The 15,694-nt window shown below is 36.0% G+C and overlaps 1 protein-coding gene across 4 annotated transcripts in view; it reads right to left on the bottom strand.

Annotated features, from left to right (window-relative positions):
* The window catches only part of Ptprm (protein tyrosine phosphatase receptor type M), an 828,844-nt gene that overhangs the window by 282,891 nt on the left and 530,259 nt on the right, over nucleotides 1-15,694 (bottom strand). For 2 of the 4 annotated variants that reach the window (XM_071602455.1, XM_071602456.1), the window contains exons 12-14: nucleotides 14,377-14,650; nucleotides 13,351-13,387; nucleotides 6,572-6,646 (exon numbers count right to left, since the gene is read on the bottom strand). In XM_071602455.1, the coding sequence (XP_071458556.1) occupies nucleotides 6,572-6,646; nucleotides 13,351-13,387; nucleotides 14,377-14,650 (386 nt within the window). The remainder of the gene's footprint in view (nucleotides 1-6,571; nucleotides 6,647-13,350; nucleotides 13,388-14,376; nucleotides 14,651-15,694) is intronic. The other 2 variants (XM_071602457.1, XM_027942901.3) reach the window with 1 other exon arrangement.

Genomic DNA, 15,694 nt, shown 5'->3' with positions numbered 1-15,694 from the left:
GAGTGCTGGTCTAACTGGATATTTGTCTGGAGAGAAGTTAGATCTGTTTCCCAGCAATACATCATATTGTATTAATAGTAATTTTTAGGTGAATTCAAGAGCTAAATTAGAGAATACTATGAAAATGTTATAAGAAAATTCATGGTGGCATATACCCCGAGACTTGAGAGGATCTTGAGCAAAAGATAAGCCTTGGAGAAGCATTGAAAAATGAAAAACATTTGATTATTTAAAAATGGAATCTTCTTTATGTTAAATGACACAATAAACAAAGTCAAAGAATAGTGATCAACAAGGAAGAAGATATATGAACCAATACAAAGAAATGTAAATGGCCAATGGTTATTTATTCTAGCTTTTGTAACTGTTATTTAACAGAAAGAAATAAAGTGGGGAAAATCTGACTGTCCATTAGCCATAGTCTTGGTGAATAGACTGTAATATATCCTGACAGAGGAATAATATCAAATATTAAAAAGAGTGTATTGGATTGGCACATGGTGGCTTAAAGGTAAATGTGTGACATGTTAAGTTCAAAATTCAAGTGACAGTGTACTGTTTATACATGATAGTCAAAAAAATGGTGTATGTTTGTATGTTTTCACACACGGAAAGGTGTGGAATTTCCAAAGTTGTTAACTAATATCGGGACTGGGGATAAGTTTATTGTAGAAAGTTATAAGCTTTTCCAGTGCACTTGAATTGTAGATATTTTTTTCACTGAAATTTCCCAAGAGCCTCACATAGTATCTACCATGCACTAGGCACTCGGAAATAGGTGCTCATTGAAGGAATCGAAAGAGTCTGTATTCTTCCCATAATTAAAAGAGAATATTTTAAGGTAGAAAGACACCTGAAAACAACTTTATGAGTAGAAACCACCATAATTCCCACTTCATAGCTGAATAAACTGGTAAGTTATGGGGATGGTAGTAACTTGCCCAAGGTCAGTATGCTGGTGAATTCAGGTAGCTTAGTTCTAGAGCCCACGCTCTGACCACCTCAGAACCTATGGGAGCTACTGCTCAGAAAAGAGCCCTGCTGCAAGGCAACTTCTGAGGTGTTTCCACAGAACCCTAAAGAATACAGTTTGAAAACTACTGGACCAGGCACTTTATAGGGTTGCCAGCTCTGATGGGCTTTAATCTAGTAACTGATGATGGCATTTGTGGAAAGAAGGATTTGAGATTCTTGCTTTCCCCAATATATCAAATCCCCTCACTCCACAAACCAAATTTAAAGTCATCACCAAATTTAAAGGTCCTTCTTGGGCCTCCATGCCTAATTTTAGCTCTTTCCTAGGGCTGTAACTCATGAACATATTGAACCTGGTACTCTGCTCCATCCTTTGTAAAGATGGCAGGACAAACTTAGAGTGTATTATGTACAGGCTTCAGGACACAGTGAAAATGTTATATTTGATAAGGACATTGCACTGGTCAGAGTCCCAGAAATTTCCTCAGGCTATTGATGTTGAACTTCAATCATGATTTTTGTTCCTTAGGAAAAGTTTTCCTTCTCTGTGACCCAATCGCTTCCACCACAAGAGGCTTTAGAAAGGATACTATGCCAAGTCTAACCCAGGACACCAGAGAGAGGGTATCTCTGAAGGAAAGAAGGAAGGGAAATCCTGACCAAGTCACCTTAGGGCACTGGCAGATATGCCTGAGAGAGGAGCCTGTGTGGGGTGGAGGGCAGAAGAACACTTACTCCTACAGAGGCAGGGACATTTGGGGATTAGAAGGAAACATTCATGGGAGAGGATCCACAGCACCCATCTGTCATTTCTCCAGCCACACTTGGAAGGATGGAAAAGTGGCAGAGAAAGCAGGTAAAGGGATTTCCTCAGGGCTGGGCATAAACATAAGGTGTTGCAGAAGGCAAGGTGGCCAGGAGCCCAGGAGACTGGGGTAATGGTAGAAACCCAAGTGGGGCCTGGAGGGTTCAGGAGAAGCTGAGGGTTTCCAAACAGGCATCAAATACATGCTGTGGTGGGAAGAACCTACGGCTCCAATCGGAAAGCCTGGGATCCAACTAATTCCCCAGTCTTGACTGAATATGGTACTTCTGAGTCCCATACTGGTGAATGTCTTGCTATTGAGCTTTGAGCTTCCTTTGCCCAGTGGTAAAATGTAAGGATATTTCTCCCCTTGGGGCTATGGTGAAGTGTTAGAGAATAATGCTTGGGGAAGGCTCCAGCTATACTGTTGCATTCCTTTCTCTCGGGGGACCTAGTTCAGTGGCTGCCCTGACATGAATTTATATATATATTATATATATATACACACACACACACACACATTTATATATTTTTAAGGAAATCCCAATCTTTTTTGAAAGCCACAGTAGGGATATAAGTAAATTCCTTAGGATTTATTTCATGATATATTTGCCTCTATCCTGACAAAGTTCTTTTCCTGCTGGCCGCTCTTTTCTACAAGGCCTCAGCTATGGCCTCTGAAGAGCTCAACAGCCCTAACAGGGTTTCCAACTGCTCTAGCCCTACTGCTAGAATAATCCTAGCCTGATGTAAAATGGTTGCCTGAGAAATCTCAAAGCTGCCAGCACCTCAGGACGAGGTCCCTGTCTCCAGCCTCAGAGTGAGTGCAGCAGCCTGACTTCCTTAAGCACCAGTCAACAAACACAGAAGGGTTTCTCCTGGACCAACCTTCTGGCTTTTTGTAATGTTTCACCTCCTTACTGAGCCTCCACTCACTCCTCTCCCTACTCTTGCATTGTCCCTTTAAAGGGCCTGGTTACCTCCTTACAAATCAAAATGGAACTTGGCTCCTTCACCTACTGTCAGCAGTTGATGAATAAAATCTATTTTCACTCCTCTATTGTCTGTCTATGTTTCATCTTTGACAATACCGATATGTGGGAATAATAGTTGTCTAGTTCTGAGTTTTTTTATCTAGCAAGAAGCTCTGTATGTTCTGATATATCACTCTCACATGTGAACCCTAGAATCACTTTATAAGTATTTTTGTAAATATTTATAAACATTCTAGGCTATAGATCTTATTGTATTATATATATATATATCAAACAAATGGATCATAAAAAATTGTTTAAGGAAATCATCCTCCATAGCGTCTCAGAATTGGCTGCGTTAATTAATAGAAACACCTTAATATAAATGGCCAAAACATATTTATAACATTAATTAGACAAATCTTAAGAAAATGTTCTAGTCTATTCAACTTTCCATTTTATTCCCAAGGCAGTTCTAGATCACGCAACAGTGAATCACAATATAAAGAGAACAAAGCAGAGACTAGATGCATTTCCTGCTGCTAGAATGTAGTACATTCTCTCCAGAGTAGCAGTTTTGAGTGCCTCTACACACACACACACACACACACACACACACACACACACACAACGCCCCACAACGGGAAAAAGAGATGTCACTCCAGTCAGACATTCTGTTCCTTTTCACTATCCCCTAAGTCTATTGCTTTGGCAACAAATATTTTTAAAAACCATGGATTACAACCATTAGGGAAACAAAATCAATTTAGTAGGTAGGAACAGAATTTGTTAATAAAATGAAATAGCGTGATACAACAGAAGAGGAAACATCAGAGTGTATCTCAGACAGGGGTAGTGCTGGAAGAAGAGTCAGTAAAGCTTTATTTCCGTTAAACCTGCACGTGTATCTATGTCTTTATATTGCATCATGATATATTTCTCACTTTTGACCAAGAACAACATTTTAAGAACAATCTCCAGTGCAACAGCAGAACCTCCTATGAAACACAATTACATTTTATACCTGGTGCTCCTTCTTTGGAGCCCTCTTGGCATCTGGGCCATTTACTCAAAAAATTCAATCACATAGTACTTTTATTGTGGTGGGCAAGTTCTGGATGCTGGCACCAGATCACCAGGGTGCTTGTTTTCTTTGGCAAGCAAGGGATGTGCCATGCACAGCAAGGCAAGCCTAACCAGCATGCAGTGCCTGCTAGTACAAGAAGAGCCATGATATCAAGGACTTGCAATCTCATGGAAGCTTCCTAATGGAAGGGCAATGTTGAAAAGGATTTGAGGGGCAAGATGTCAGCACAGTTAAAATGAACAACATAACAAAAAAAATAAAGGCATCCCTCCAAAATCTCTTATTGGCTTCCAGAAAGGGAAGGACTGTTCTAGTAAACAAAACTATAACTGTTCAAAGTGTCACCAATGTGAAAGTACACAGCTAACCATTTCCTTACTAACCATTTCCTAAGTTGTTCAACATGATGGGAAAGGTATTGAAACATCAAGTTTACCCCCAACAGTTATAAAATTGCTGTCTCTTCTTAGTTTTGTTAAGTGAAAAGTAGGATGTGATTTTTTTTTTTCATTCATAATAGTATGTGTATACAGAAGTTTACTGATGCTAAGAAACCTGATACCAAGATGTCTGGGCAACCACACTGTTAGAGTTGTTGATCCATACTTTGCACACAGAAGATGCTCAAAGACTGTCAAAAATGATTGAATGAATTGAGTCTCAGGTTTGCATTCTAGACTAAGGAATAAATCTATTAAAAAAGACAGTATTACTGCTACTGAAGTTGATGGCTGGTACAGATGGAAAATGCAAAAGAGATATTGCTTCTCTCCTGGTAAGATGAGCCATCATGAAAACCAGCACCCATACAGAAGCAAGAACAGGAGTCGTTTTCCCACTGGTTTTTGAGGCTTATTCTGGCCTTTCATCATTTTAATCTCTAATAAAACAAAGTGGATGATGCAGAACACATGCAACCTTTAGAGAGATGGAAGCTGTACACTGTGGCAACAATGAGTGCCCTTCACAAACTGGTTCCAAATAACAACCTGTGCTGGGTCTGAAAGTCCTGAAAGCGTGTTTGTTTTCTGAGGTGTCTTCATTACACAATATTCAAAGCTTTACTTGCTTCATACCTAGGAAATACCATGCTTCATTTGATGACAGGATTTTAGGAATAGCCTGTTTCTCGTATGTACTCCTTTTTATGATGTGGGCCAATCATTTTTAAAGATATTCTGGCAAGACTGATGACAGCTCAGATATAATGGGGAAGGAAAGAGTAAGAGTTGCTAAAGGATCTTAAAAAAAAAAACCCTGAGATGGACAACAAAGCCTATATACAGTGCCATGAACCAATCTTTAAATGTCAGGGTTGTAGAGAGAAGGATTTCCATTAAGGACAGAAACCAAGCTTCAGGTACTATTCATGGTGGGAGGAACATATCAGAAGTTCAGGATAATGAAGTCTCTAACAAGGAGAACTTCATTCATTACAAGAAATATGCATAACACAAACTGGAAAATAAGAGAAACACATATCAGAAAACTGAGAGCTCTTAGGCCCTGAAATAGAGAATTAAAAATATGTATAGAATTCTAGTGGAGAAGGAAGTAGAATTATTCTACAGTTCTTTACCTTATCAAATCAGTGTGTACTTTTCCTCAGTCTCAGCTGCTTTATTTTACAAAATATTGAGCTCACAGAATGGTCTAAATGTTTATGATTTCTTATCCTAAGTTAAGTTTCACCATTTGCTTAAATGTTAGGGGATTTTTGCCTAGTTTCTTACACACACAAAAAAATTGCTGGAGTGAAAAATTATATGTAAAGCAGTTACATATTTTCTACTTGGCTTTAATCATGTCTAACTACATGCAATAGCCTACACTATCACAGTTCTTCTGAAACTGGAATTTCGAGTCCTGCCCATGTGATTAGATTAGAAATCTTGGTGATGACTTGCTTTAATTGCAGGAAAAAAATTTGGAGTTCACTCTCTACTCACCTGGGATTTAGGATAATTTACTGGACTCCTCTCCTACATAAATTTACACAGATGTCCATACAACTTCAGAGGTAGTAAGAGTGAACAAGTTAATCTCTTGGAATATAGAAGCAACCAGTTCAGCTCCATGAGTTTAAGCCATTCGACTTTACTAAACTTTCCTAACTAATCAGTGTATTTGATGTGCATAGATACTATTGCTCTATATAAGTTCTTTACTTTGAAAAAAGAATCTATAAGCTCTGCAACAATTGTACATATATAAAAAGCAGTTTGTACAGCATCACTCTAAAAAGTTTCAGGGTGGCTTTATTTGATAATACTGGCAGACAGCATCGTGCACTGCTAATAAATGTGCAAGCTAGATACTGTAGTATGAAAAATAAACCTCTCTCACTCTCAACTCTCAGTGCCTTTTTAGATTAATTTGGAAAACTGGAAATACATCTTTATGAATTTTGAAATCCTGTCAATTAATATAATTGCTATTGCAAGTCCAGCAAATTTCATTCTATATCACATTAGGCTAGAAAGGTACATACCAACAGACCAAACACACAATGAAAACATGCAGTGGAATTGTACTTAATGCATGGATATAAATGTGCACACGGAAGAGGCCAAGCATATCACTTAATTTAATACGAGCACAGGTCTGTACCAAAGGTCTGAAACATTGTAAACAGGCCTTAAGCAAAGGAGGAAATGTAGAGGGGAAACAAAGCTGAGAAAAATGAGCAGGAAATGGGCAAGATGACTCATCTATACTTGAACATCTGACCTGTTAGTTGGCCGTCGCCTGCAGCAGGGGCGATGCGAATGTAAGGTGTTGTAAGCTGAGTCACGATTATCGCAGCTAAGGCAAAGGAGGATTTCCAGGTCAGCATGCATGAGGGAAAAAAAAGCCAGACTGAAGCTAGGCTAGCAAGAAGAATCCCCATCAGTATATCAAATCGTCTCAACTTTGTTCCAATAACAATAAAAAGAAAAGGAAAAAAAAAGGCAAGGAAAAAAACATAGCAAGGTGTTGAATTTTATGAACTCTTTTCTCTTAAACAAGCGCTAGTCAGGCAGTAAGATTTCTAACTCTGACACAGTTGCAAGTTTTGGCTGGGATCTTGGATAGATCAACTGAAGGAAAAATAAAATAAAACAAAAAGTTAGTTCTATGTTAACCTGAAGACTAAACTGTTTCCAATTGCAATCCAGTGTGATGTAGAGAGATTAGTTGCTAATTCTGATGATACAAACATCAGGTTTTTAATTTATGAGGTTATTTAAAATGCATTGCTTAAGTATCTTCTCTTCTTGCTAAAATCACCTATGTGAAGAATATTATCCTCTTTCACTAAAAATGTTTTTATGTAGAACAATTCCTCTGATAACTACATTGCATGCAGATTTCCATTTAGGAACCGCTGTTTTTTCACATTAAGAGAATAAAAATTGTGTCTCAAAGTATTAGTTAAAAACAGAATGGAAACTACTAATTGCCTTTGCTATAACTGTCATGGTTAACATGTGACTGAAGAAATGATTAAGATTCTCCAAGTGAACTGGGCTGCCTTCTTGATTTGCCTGCACACCTCTATAGTTGTGTGTAAGTGGTTAACATTTATGACACACAGATATTGAAAAAAAAAGGAAATTAAAACATCAGTTCTAACATGATACAGCTGGAAAATGATGCAAAGAAAAAATATTGGAAAATTAAGGACAGGCTTACATGAAAGATTACTAATTTACATGGAACAGCCTGAGCACTATTAGAAATGTGGCAGCGAGTAAGGAAAATAGATCATCTACCATCTGCAGACAATTAAACCCCAAACTGCTGCTGCATAATATTTTGAAATATCCCTCTGCACCATTCAAACAATGTTGCTTCTTATAACTACAAAACTGTAGCAACTGAGTTTAAAATGGTGAGACAGTCTTTCACACATTATTAATGAATCCATTCTAGTTTTGCTAAGTGAGATGAACAAACTGTGTGGTCCACACAGTTCCAATGCATTACACCAAGACAATTTTCTAGAGATGACATATTCTGCAATTTTGCATATGGATAAACTTTGCACATGGAAAAATGATATTTCTAAGACTTGTTACAAAGTTAGGAGCAATTCCAAGGTCTACATACATTATATTTTTTCTTGGTCATACTACTCATACTTTACATTGTTGTGTATTACAGGAAGATCTGACCTACTCTACTTTTGAGAAAATTGATATTTTATTGAAAAACAGGGCTCTTTTCTAACATTCAAAAAGGGTAAATGGTCTGAACTAAAAGTTATTTGAAAATCACTATGGGTGGTCAGCCAGGCATTCACAAACTATAAAGAACTCAAACCACAATCCAAGGCTAAGCATTGCAATGTGTGTCAGGAAGGATATTTATGTAATCTCTATGTTCCTCTTTATAAAGTGTTTATTTGTGAATATTCTTTTTAGTTCAACCAAAATGCTTGATTGCATTACAAATTACTTTAAAATGAGTCAGTAGACTCACCTCTTACTTTTACAAATAAAGTTTTATTGGGCCAGGTGCAGTGATAATTGCCTATAAATTCCAGTGACTTGGAAGGCTGAGGCAATAGGATCTCAAGTTTCCTGAGGACAAACAGCAAGACCGTGTCTCAAAATAAAAATAAAAAGAACTATATCCATAGCTCTATGGTAGAGTGCCCCTGAGCTCGATCACCAGTCTGGAGGACAAAAGAACTGTTGAAACATGTCCACAGTCAATTATTTAGGTGTTGCCTATGACTGCCTTGTCTAGCAAGGCAGAGCTCAGTAGTTGTGACATATAGTTCACCAAGGCTAAAATAAATAAATAAATACAAATTTATTGTTATTATTATTCTTGCTGTACTGGTCATTGAACCCAAGGTGTCATACATTCCCTAGTCCAAAATATTTATTATCTGGTCTTTGACACAGAAGTTTGCTAATTTCTGCCTTGAAATAGCAATAAGAATTTATATAAAAGTGAGTAGCACTAAATTTGGCAAAATAAAGCCAGAAATTTTAATCCTATACTTAGAAGACAACATCTGATGGTGATAAAACTAGGGTCTCTTTAGGTATGGAGCTGTGCATGGAAGAGTAAATAATGTGTTAAATAGATCATACATATCTAAAGTGCCATTTCAGTTGCATGTAGAGAAATGTTTTGGAATTAAACTGAGTTGGCATTTACCAAACTCTGTTTTGCATGATCTGGTATTCTTCAAAAACAATTTTGGGTGAAATAAATAAATTCTGAATAGTGCATGTTCCTGTATCTAAATTTACAGCCTAAATAATAGGAGATTAGCATATATGAGTAGCCTTACTATATAATTTGTTTTCTCAGATATTGAATACAAGTAATTAAAAGGAATCTTAATTAAGTTTTACATCTAAACATTCTTTTTGGTTCTTTTATCAATATAGTTCCATTCTGTAGCACTATGGCATAGAAATAATGTTTTTAGAACAAAAGTGTGAAAAGAAAAACAGTCTGGAGAAACTTCTCCAAGACACTAGTGATTAAAAAAATAAGTATTCAGATTTCTGAATATGGTTAGAAATTTTATCAGAACAATAGAAATCCTTCAAAGTTTTCTCAAGGTCTTCCAGCAAAGCATATTCCCATTCAGTACAAATTGAGTTAAATAAAATACTGATCTTACAATGAAGCATTTTTTTTTCATAAAAAATTCGCCTTAAACCAAATTATTAGATGGAAAATGTAGTTTGTTTTCATGGTAAGGTTTTTGTAATCTGATATCTCTAGTATTTTTTGAAAAGAATTTAGCATGTGTTTGCACGTAGATTTTCTTCTGACATTTTTCTATACTGCTATTAGTCAAATCATAGCAAGAAAAGAACAAATTAAAGATAAAACCCCCTGCCCTTGAATATAAAACAAACAAACAAATAAACAAACAACCCCCTAAATTTAATGAACTCAAAATTTTCAAAGGTTGATATATTTATCTATCTGTACTTTGAATTCTACAGATTAGTCTATGACTAACAAATAGTAGGCATTTGAATAATTTAAAAAATAAGTGGAAAAGAGGAAAGCATCAATGGTTACACTGTCAAGGAGAGACATAGGTGGCATCATATTATGGAAAATAATCTTATAAAAGATTAATGTAATGTGTATAGTTTAAATTGTCATTATAATTAGAATGAATATACCTCATAATACAAAAGAACTAATTTACTAATAAGACAGATTTTAATTTTTAAGCATACCCTGTCAGTTTAGAGTTGATCATCCATACAACCTTCCAAAATTCTGAAGTGTTTCTACCCAAACAGTTATTATAAGGTAGCCAAACTGTATATAAAAGTTAAGGAAAATAATACACTAATTACTAAGAAAGAGTTGGACCAAATGGTCATTAAAAGAATCCAACTGTAAAAATGTGAGTTTAATTTTTAAAAATTTTGGAAAATCTAAGTACAGTTAAAAACTTTTATATTTGCTCCAGAGTACTGATTAAATTGGAAGGCTCACACCCAAATGTCACTCATACCCTACTATATAGTGCCTTCATGTTTTAACTCAAAAGAGAATGTTCTGTAATGAGTATGTCTATAGTCAACAAACTGAGGGCAGATAACTATGGGCATCTCATCTAGATATACAAATTAAAGGAGGATACATAAAAAATATAGGTAATCATCCAGACATGAAAATATGTAATAACACACCTTAGGTTTTCCATGAGACTATATTTAAAATGATAAGTATCAAAATATATCTTTGGAATATGATTAAAATAATCACAACTTTAAATTTATAAATAGCATGAGATATACTTTTGACACACCCTTACCTGAAATTATAAACTATTTCTTTTGAAAACAAATCCACCTCCATACTTTCTCTATAAAGATCTTTTCAACAGTTGTTTCAGGAAAACACTGAAATCTTTGTGCACTTAAGATGCTGCTTAGGAAAGTGGTTCAATATCTGAAAACTCAATTAAGCTACCACACTGTCAGCAATATGTGGCAAAACACACTGGATGTGTGAATTTTTAAATTTCAAACATTTTTATTGCACACTACTAATAAAGTTATTAAATCTACCCATTTCCGTGTTTAGATGGAATGGCCTCCTGTGGTGCAAAAAGAATTTTTAGTATAGAGAAGGGAAAAATATCTCATTATAAAGGTGGTGAAACATTATGCTGTGCTGTAAAGGGAGAACTGCTGAATATATCCATGTAGAACTTTATAAAATAGCACAAAACGGTGTTTTTTTGCCTGGAGGGAGATTATCCCCCAAGGTTTCCTACTATACTATGATTTTATGAAATAGGAACGACAATGTTAGGCAGTGAATATTAAAGTCTGTTTCCCTATTTTCCCCAAAGAGGTTATTTGAATACAGTCTGTTGCTGTGTAAATGTTTGCAAATGACTCAGAAAATATGAGTTGGGAATACTTAGTCAATCAGGTCATCTGACTGCCTAATCATCCTTTGGTGAATTGAAAAACAAATTACAATATTGATGAAATTTAGCTGATGGAAGAAAATGATCCAAATCACCATCTAATTCAATCTATTGTGGAAACAGCAAACTTGTCAGGTTTCCATATTTACTAGTGTATCATTTATATAATTATTTAACTATGTGAATCAGCCTGATGAGAAATAGTTCATTGTTTTCACAGCAGATTGGGCAGTGACTCAATTCTGATAAAGGGGAGGTCAGAAGCTTAAACTACACAAAAGTATAATTGGCCAGAATTTCTGCTGTGTGAAAAACCATGAGACAAAGTGAAAGAAACACTGGGGTAGGAGCCATAATGCTTGGGATCGAGCTGTGACCCACAGATTATTAGCTGAGTGACCCTAGTAAGTCCACTCATCTCCAAATACACACATTGTCTTCATCTTAAAAATAAGAGTCGAACTACTTGTCTCCTTTTTTGTACTGGTGGTTAAGAAATAAATGAGAACACATGTATGAAAGTGATTTTAAAATTTTCCACTATAATGTTAAACACAAAGCATTATAAATTAGGCACCTTGGGACTAGATTTACTTTTTCAGACCGTAAGGGTAAGTGGAATGTAATAATGCAATATTTCACAAGTCCTGTGCTCAAGCACAGGCAATTGGCTGCAGATCTAAGATCCTGGATGGATACCTGGTTCAAGGGCTTTGTAATACAATAGATAACTGAAAGCAGCTTATAAAACATATTAACTATAATTTCATTTTCTACTAACTTACTCCTATAAATAAAGGTATTCATTAGGTTCAATATAATATACAGAAGGTTTTAAAAGCAAAAAAAAAAAAAATAGATTCTCAAAAGTAGACCTATAAGCCCCATAAGAACAAGTCACAAATGAGTTCAGTAGCTTGCACATAACATGCAAAGGATAAACATTTGTTAATACTAAATGAAAAAGTCATGTATCTTCATGGAGAAAAAAGGCAATGAAGATTTTGATGTACATGCCTATCCATGGCATATTCAAACTCTTTCCTGACATTTAAACAACAACAAAATGATAATTTTATCCAATAACACTTATCCGGCATGAACTGATGTAATATAATGCCACAGACTCAGTGATGCCTTCTTCTCAATATTTCTTAGTTAAATCACACAGGACCTCATGAATACCCTGATGGTCTGAAAGAGTATATTGAACTATAATGGTTAATTTATAGTGATTCATTTTAATAAGGCATTTTATATTTCTCAAAGCATTTTCTTATGCACTTCCATATGTAATGTTTATCATATGAAATGATAAGAGATTACTGCTCATGTCCAAGAACTCACATCTGCACCTTCTTTAGGAAGTGTTGTGTGGGCAGTACATGGTGACTCACCTATCTATAGCTCATCCTTGATCACATTTCTCAGAATTTTAACCAGGCCTGGGAAATAGAAGTTCTGTAATAAGATCTCCTGGCTCCTGGGACTCAAGCATCATCAGTGAAAAAAGCTCATATAGACTTGATTTTCTAGGGCTATTATAGTTAGATCTCTGCTGAAAATAGCAGGTGTGCCCTGATGGCACACACCTGTCATCCCAGCTATTTGGGAGGTGAGGAATAAAGATCACTTGGACTCAGGAGTTTGGGGCCAGACTAGGCAACACAGCAAGACCTCATCTCATTAAAGAAGGGCATAAATATTTTACTCTCTTGTATATGAAGACTCTCAAAATATAGTTTTACTAGGTAGGGTGAACAATGATCTAAACAGGTATGATGTGTATAGACATCATATAAAATTAATATTTTAGAACAATTTTTAAAAAGATAAGCATTGAAAACTGCTTGGAACATGGCAGTATGAATCATAATTGTAAAAAGTATGTACATAAAATAGTGTTAACTGCCATAAATACTTCAACACCTATATATATATATATATACATGCATGCATATAGATATGATACATACACCCAGAGACATGCACATACTTATATAAATGAAGTTACATTGCAAAAAGCTTTGAAAGATAGCCCAAAGTAAATTTTAAGAGACATAAGCCAGAAGATATTCCCACAATTTCAACCTACCTTTTGTGGCCACTCGGACACAGTCAATTTTAGTTTCCTGTATTAAATAAAGAGGGGTGAAATTATTATTTATATTTTATTTAAAACAACAGAATTATCTATAATTTGAGTTGAATAACACTGATAAAGAAAGATTTCATTGTTCCACTTAGTTCGCTCTCTGAACAATGTTCATGTACATTTTCTGGCTCCAGTGTAGATGGTCTTGGGGAATGCTGTACCCCATGAGGAAGGAGGAGTTGAACATAAATGATCTCTACCTGGTGGATGCTGAATGTTTCCCCAAACCCATCCTTGTGCCCAGTGCAAAGACCAATGGAAGGATTCTACATCCCAGATTTTTTCTTTCACTGGCAAAAATTCAGTGGCCAGTGATACCCAGACCTGTGCCATGAGAGATGGAATTGATAGAAGAATATGGAAAATGTTTCCTTTTGTGTAATGAGACTTAAAAATTTTATCAGAGCTCAGGTTGGTCTGAACAAGAAACGGGACAAATTTCAGATGTGGGACTCAATGATAGTTTTCATTTTATTCCATCTCATCTTCCTAAATCTGTTTTGTCTTAGAGGAAAAAAAAAGAAAACATTTAATTTAGCCATAGCTAATAGGAAGCATAAAGTCTTGTGGAATTAAAGAAATGGGACAGATTTTCAGAATATGCTGAAAAGACAGATGTTGTAGAACTCGCAAAACTTTAAATGAGCTGGATATATGTGTTGTAGCTATACTGTTTTCCTGTAAAATAGTAAGCTAAGCAAAATGTCTAGCCAACTTTTGGTAATAAGAAAATCTGAAAGTAAAAACTATCATTGTTGACTTTCCAAACCAAAAAAAGATGAATATGAATATATTCATTTTTTGCCATAAATTTCTCTAGATGAAAATAACTTTAAAGGAGAAAAATTGTTAACAAGTAAAAGCACACAAATGCATGACTTCACTTATTTACTACCATCTTACTTAAGCTATGTTCACATTAATAACCCAAAATAGCACTGGTAAACAATCATCTATAAAACTTACCCCATTGGCTCTACTAGCAGCTTGGAAATAAATTCTGTAGCTTTTATGGGGGAGGAGGGGAGTGTTCCAGTATCCATTGTATGTCTTGTTGTCACCAATAGTAAAAGGCTGAGCAGCTTGGAGGCTATCTGCCGGAAATTCTGCAGCAAAGTAGTACTGTGAGTTCAGGATGGAAGCATTCTGGAAGTGAATTGGCACTGGGTAGCACTTCAAGACCTCTGTTGTCTTTTTAGTTCTTCGAGGACGTTCTTCCTCAACAACTATTTGATAGACACTAAAGGAAAAAAAGGGAGAATCATAAGTGATCCCCTCTGCCTTCAACTGCAGGGAACCACACAGAAGATCTAAAATAAGGAACACAGTGAACACAGTCAAGTGCTTGGTACAGAAGCCACTCACTTGATGCTTGCTCATCAAAAGAGAGAAGGAGAGTGTTTATACTCTCCCTCAAAACTCTCTCACCCAAAATAACCCTAAATAATTTACTGAGAGAAACAAAACTTACCACAATTTAAAACATTTAGAAACTGCTGTTTGTAAGTAGGACACTAACATAATCCTTTTCACAAAAAGACCTGAAGATAATTTGTAAGCTTATTGATAATGAAATTATATTAACAGTAGGTTTGTAAGAAAGGCAATGCATTATTCTCTTCAGTGGCATCAGTATGACCACAGGTGAAGTTTTAACAAGTCACAAAAGAAATGTGCAGTGATTTATCTTAATTAATGTTTATGGCTCCCATCTTTTCTTACATTCCTTTGCCTTTGACCATATTCAGTCAGTGGAAAGCAATGATTTGAGAAAAACGGAGATGAGGGACTGGAATTTCAAAAGCCAATCTTTGGACTTCCATGTGACTTGAAAGAGTCTCACATACATCCTGCCTGTTGAGAGAAAGGGTTTCCCTCCAGAGGGATGGGCTGGCTGAGAAATAAAAGCTAAGAAAATAGTACCACAAAATAACCACAGGACACAGAAATATAGTTTCAGACTGGGATCAGTGAAGGGATAAGCTGACCAGTCAGGTGCAGCTTCTAACAAAGACTGAGCCCATGCTTGCTCTATTTATATCCATACAGATCAAAGAGGATTGGTAGGTATAAGGTTTCAGTGGGAGGAGTCTTGTCTCCTAGGTCCTTGCTTCTTCACAAAGAATAACAGGATATAGGTGGGCATAGGACCAGTGTTGGATGGGACCTTTTGGCTAGGTAAGAGCTCACATGTATGGGGCCATCTCACCAGCAGAAAAGCTGCTGTGAGTTTCGAGATACCAGATCTTCCCACTCAAGGGCTTCAATGACAATCTGGTCCATG

The sequence above is a fragment of the Marmota flaviventris genome, chromosome 16 (assembly GCF_047511675.1).
Source record: "Marmota flaviventris isolate mMarFla1 chromosome 16, mMarFla1.hap1, whole genome shotgun sequence".
Taxonomy (NCBI): domain Eukaryota; kingdom Metazoa; phylum Chordata; class Mammalia; order Rodentia; family Sciuridae; genus Marmota; species Marmota flaviventris.
Note: the sequence above shows the minus strand (reverse complement) of the source record. Positions and strands in the feature narration are given on the sequence as shown.